Source organism: Rattus norvegicus, chromosome 4 (genome assembly GCF_036323735.1).
Source record: "Rattus norvegicus strain BN/NHsdMcwi chromosome 4, GRCr8, whole genome shotgun sequence".
NCBI lineage: Eukaryota > Metazoa > Chordata > Mammalia > Rodentia > Muridae > Rattus > Rattus norvegicus.
In genome coordinates, this window is record NC_086022.1 from 78,955,098 (window position 1) to 78,960,059 (window position 4,962).

The 4,962-nt window shown below is 44.5% G+C and overlaps 1 protein-coding gene across 1 annotated transcript in view; it reads left to right on the top strand.

Annotated features, from left to right (window-relative positions):
* Positions 1-2,353: 2,353 nt before the first annotated feature.
* Gimap9 (GTPase, IMAP family member 9) overlaps positions 2,354-4,962 on the top strand; it is a 2,834-nt gene continuing 225 nt past the window's right edge. The window contains exons 1-2 of the mRNA NM_001008398.2: positions 2,354-2,403; positions 3,538-4,962. The exon at positions 3,538-4,962 is cut by the window's right edge and continues 225 nt beyond it. Of these exons, the coding sequence (NP_001008399.1) occupies positions 3,562-4,434 (873 nt within the window). The 5' untranslated portion in view covers positions 2,354-2,403; positions 3,538-3,561 and the 3' untranslated portion in view covers positions 4,435-4,962. The remainder of the gene's footprint in view (positions 2,404-3,537) is intronic.

Below are 4,962 nucleotides of genomic sequence, written 5' to 3' on the forward strand. Positions count from 1 at the left end.
TAGTGGAATAAAAGGTTAAAAGGGCAAAGGGAGATGTGAACCTGCTTAGAAATAGTTTGGGTGATTCTAGTCTTCGCTGTCAGGGTATCAGTAGTTCAGTTCCCATAAATCAGCAGCAGTAACTTGACCCACTCTCAAAGACTATTTATGACTCAGGAACAGCAGTTAGATCTAGAAGAAACTGCAAGACTCTGCCAATTGGCCTGAGTTGGCAGTCACTGGAATATCACCAGAAGTTCTTTGGTGCATTTCTCTTTACAAAGTCATAACAAACAATGATCAGCAAACAAGGCAAGGCAAGCCAATGCCACGTGGTCAGTGAGGACCAGCGTCAGCAAAACCCAATGGAGACCAGCAAAGAGTGGCAAGGTGAGCCAAAGCCTCACAGCCTTGCCCACTGTCTGTTGAGTTATATTTATACCCTCAAGTGTCTGATCTAGCAAAACATCTCATGCCCCCTTTCCAGGCAGCTTCTGGAAGAACACCACGTGTCTATTCTCAGCAAAACATCCTCTCATAAGACAGTTACCAGAAAAACATCACATGGAACAACAGAGTCTCCAAAGAAACAAGAAATTTCCACTTCACATATGACAAGAATGTGTTTGCTTTTGTAAGATGCTAGCAGCTTGTCTTCTGAAGTGACTGTACCATCTACATTCCCATCAGTAACCAATGAAGGTTCCCACTTCTCCTATCTGTGCCAGCATTTGAAGCCATCAGTGTTCTGAACTTTGACTGTTCTGGGAGGTGTATAGTGGTGTCTTGTGTCTTTCCATATAAGCCATTTGACATTTGTGTGATCTTTCTGTGTCATGTACCATGTCCTTTGTCCTGTTTTTATTAGGTTGTTTCCTTATCATTGGGACTTAATAATTATTCATATATGGTTTTTGGCATAAACACAGAAACAAAGGTCAACATTCTTCTGTGTTCTTTTGAATATAGGACCAAAGAATAAACCCATGCAGTCACAGCCATCTGAATTTCACTAAAGCGACTAGAGAGACATATTGGAGAACAGGCAACCTTTTAGTAAATGGTGATAGAGAAACTATGTGTCACATGCAGAGGACTGAGACAGGTCTACATCCCTCATCACAGACAAAAATTAATTACAACTGAAGGAGAAATCTTTATGTAAAGTCTAAAAGTTTGACATTAATAGAGGGGACATAAGAAAAGTAGTTGAAGATCTGGGCCGCTTTGCATGTTTAGTATCACTCTGGACGTGAACAAAAATACTTTTGAAGCCTGGGGTGGCACTTCATTGTGATTGGTTTTAATATCAACTTGCCACAAATTAGAACCTCCTGAGTAGGACAGCCGCACCTGAAGACCTGTCCTAACTGCCCTGATTAGTGGTGGGGTCCAACTGTGGGCCACCCTGGCTGGTGGCAGCCCAGATGGAAAGAGTGTGGAAAAGGACGGTCATTTCCACCTTTGCTCCCTAGGCCTCCCTCCTGTAGTCGATTTGTACTCTTGCTGGTGCTCATTCCTTCACTGATCTCCGGATCAGCATTTTCAAGGTTTCACTGTGGGCTGTGGGTCCCAGATGCTGACAGACTGTTCTGTACCAGCAGTAGACTCAGGACGTGGAGGAGCTGGGGAGCAGGGTCTTCGTGGTAGCGAGCACAGCAGGTAGGAATGGTGCCGAGACTATTTTGGAGGATAACTCATTTATTGAGGTAACAGGGCTAGCTTATATAGCTCGAGTCCAGGAGGGAAGGACAAAAGAACGAGAGAGGAAATACACCTAATTTGCATATGCAGTCTTGAGTAAAGACAGGTCAATGTTAAGCCAGTGCTCCAGCAGGGAAATAGACGCTTAACTGACAACACCATGTAGCATTTGATTCCATGGAGTTGAATAGGCCCAAGCTGGATTTGAGTAGGGAGCAGCCACACTCCTGGCCAGCTCTCAGAGAAGTTCAGAGTATGGGCAATGCTCTACTACCTGGTCTGCCTTGGGAACCAACTGTCTTGAGACAACTCCAACTGTTGAGGTACCTAACTTCAAGGACTGAGTAATTACCAGCTTTTCAGCTTTCAGTTCAATGCCATCTTCAACGCACAGTGAGTTCAAGACTAGCCTCGGCTACGTAGGACTGTAATCTCAAAAAACAATCCAAAACAATAATAAAAAAAAGATTTAGAAACTTTTGGCACTATAACAGACACACAGAGAAAAGGCTTCAACTTGTCAAAGCTGAAGCACCCACTAGATTACAGGACAATATTTCTGTTACTTTAAAAGCAGTTTCTTCATTGGCTCCGCCCATAGAACTTCCTGACTGACTGGCTTTAGGGAATGCAGGCAGTTTTGTTTCACAGTTAAACAGAAGCACGAGGTCAAACAACATCCTTGGAGAGATCCTGAACTCTCATCAAGTCCTGCAGAAGGTGAGTCTGGCTGGAAGAGACCTGGAGAGCTGTGAGAAGCAGAGAGAATGGGGCATCCTTGAGGGTGGAACTATTGTGCCTGCATTGCCACAGGAAGGGGCTGCTGGTGGGAGTGGTGGGGGACTAAGAGATAGAAGGAGATGAACTGACATGTTGCCCTGTGTACCAGCCATAAGTGTCTGTGGGGAAGGACACAGAGGGTAGCCTGACCCTTTATAGAAAATTCTGTGTCTCCAAGGCAGGTTCTTTAGAGTTGGGAGACAACTCAGATCATCTATTTAAGTAACTTTTCTTACCTCAGTGTGCTGACTCCCTGTCTCCTCTTAACTGTACAACGAACAAATTTGCATGTGTACCTCTATGGTCCTTGGGTTGATGAGGGCTGCTGAGGTCTGATTAGCTGCCGGAAGGCACAGCATTGTTGTGTAGGGTGAGCCAGCAGTTGCCTGTGGTGTGGGGCCCCTGTATGCATCCTGCGAGTTGCTTTCTTTAGTACTACATCTCTGTAGTACACCCTGAAATCCGAGGCAGTTCTTCAGGATTGTTGTGTCTTGGGGCTTTTGTTTCTTTTTTATTAACATGTAATAAGTGAATATATTTCTGGCTTCGGTGTGATATTTAACTGTAGTAATTAACCTATTAGCTGTGTACTGGTCAAAGCAGAGGGATGAACAACACCCGGCCTCCCCTGCTCTGGTTTGAGAAAGGGGTTCTCTGTGTAGCCTTGCCTGTCCTGAAACTTGCTCTGTAGACCAGACTGGCCCTGAACTCACAGAGATCCTACCTGCCTCTGCCTTCCTTACCCTTTATGTTTTGAGTCCTTGAATGCCTCTCCTAGGTCTTCAAAAAATATATACTAAGCTGTTGACCACCACAGTCATCCTACTGTGTGCCCCTGCCTGGGCTTTCAGGTATTTGGCACAGTAACGATTTGGGCGCACTCACTTCCCAGACCTGGCACTGGGTATGGCCCTGGAGCTCCTGTTCCAATATTGGCATGAAGGCGGTAGAAGGAGTAGGGATAGCCTTTCCATGAGAACACTGCAAAATTTCAGGGAGGGAAGGAAAACAGAAAGAATCGGGTGTGGTTACCATTCACCTAATAGGCAATTTTCCTCTTTTTCCGTTCTTCAGATATTCAGGTCAGCTTACCGAGACATGGCTGACTACGAAGACTCTGAAATGAGGATCATTCTGGTAGGGAAAACTGGAAACGGAAAGAGTGCCACAGCCAACACCATCCTCGGGAAATGTCAATTTGATTCTAAGATCTGTGCCTACGCTGTTACCAAGACCTGCCAGAGAGCATCCAGAAGGTGGAAGGGGAAAGACCTTGTTGTAGTCGACACTCCTGGGCTCTTTGACACCAAGGAGTCCTTGAAAACCACGTGCTCAGAAATCAGCCGCTGTGTCCTGTACTCCTGCCCTGGGCCTCATGCCATTATCCTGGTTTTGCGACTGGATCGCTACACTGAAGAGGAGCAGAAAACCGTTGCTCTGATCCAGGGTCTTTTCGGGGAGGCAGCCCTGAAGTACATGATCATCCTGTTTACTCACAAAGAGGACCTTGAGGGCCAGAGCCTGGATAATTTTGTAGATGATGCAGGTGAAAAGTTAAATAATATTGTCTCGCAGTGCGGGAAGCGCTACCTGGCATTTAATAACAAAGCTGCTGAGGCTGAGCAAGAGAATCAAGTGCAGCAGCTGATAGATCTGATAGAGGAAATGGTGGCCAGGAACGGCAGAGCCTACTTTTCTGACAGGATATATAAGGACATAGATAAGAAGCTGAACCAATGTCTAGTGGATCTGAAGGAGACTTACACTCAACAGCTCCTTAGTGAAATCCAAAGAATAGAAACGGAATGTGCTAATAAATCAGAAAAAGAAAAGGAGGCGCAGATTGTTTCTGCAAGGAGAAATTATGATGAAACAATAAGAAAATTGAAGGAAAAGGCTGAAGAGAATGTATTTACGTATATTTTCCAAAAGATAACAGAAATTCTTTCAAAACTTTGGGACATTTTGTGATGTAAATTTTATTCTTTTTTTTCTATTAATGACGTTTGCTCTTTGACAATTTCACACAAGCACACATATAATGTGTTCTGGATATATTTGTGACTTTTTTTCTTTGTATCTTTTGCTTTGTGATTCATAGAATTTAACTAGGTCTGTCTGTCTGTCTGTCTGTCTGTCTGTCTGTCTGTCTCTCTCTCTCTCTCTCTCTCTGTGTGTGTGTGTGTGTGTCACAATAGGTTTAGAACCATCTATCAGAGCATGGTGGGCTCACAGGAGGAATTCAACAGAAGACAATGAATCTTTCCCAGACCCTTTCCCAGAATCCATCAGTAGTTTCTTGATTGGCAGGGAGGAGTAGTTTCCCATGAGCTCCTTCTTCATCTATCTATTCCTGACTGTTGACAGACCCATAGCTGCTGTGTACTCCCAATTGCAATCTGTTTCCTGACTCTTAAAGGTTAGTGATGTAAGTGTCCTGGTTAGGGTTAAGCATCCAGTCCTGGGCCTCTGCATTCAACCCTATTCTCTGCAAAGAGA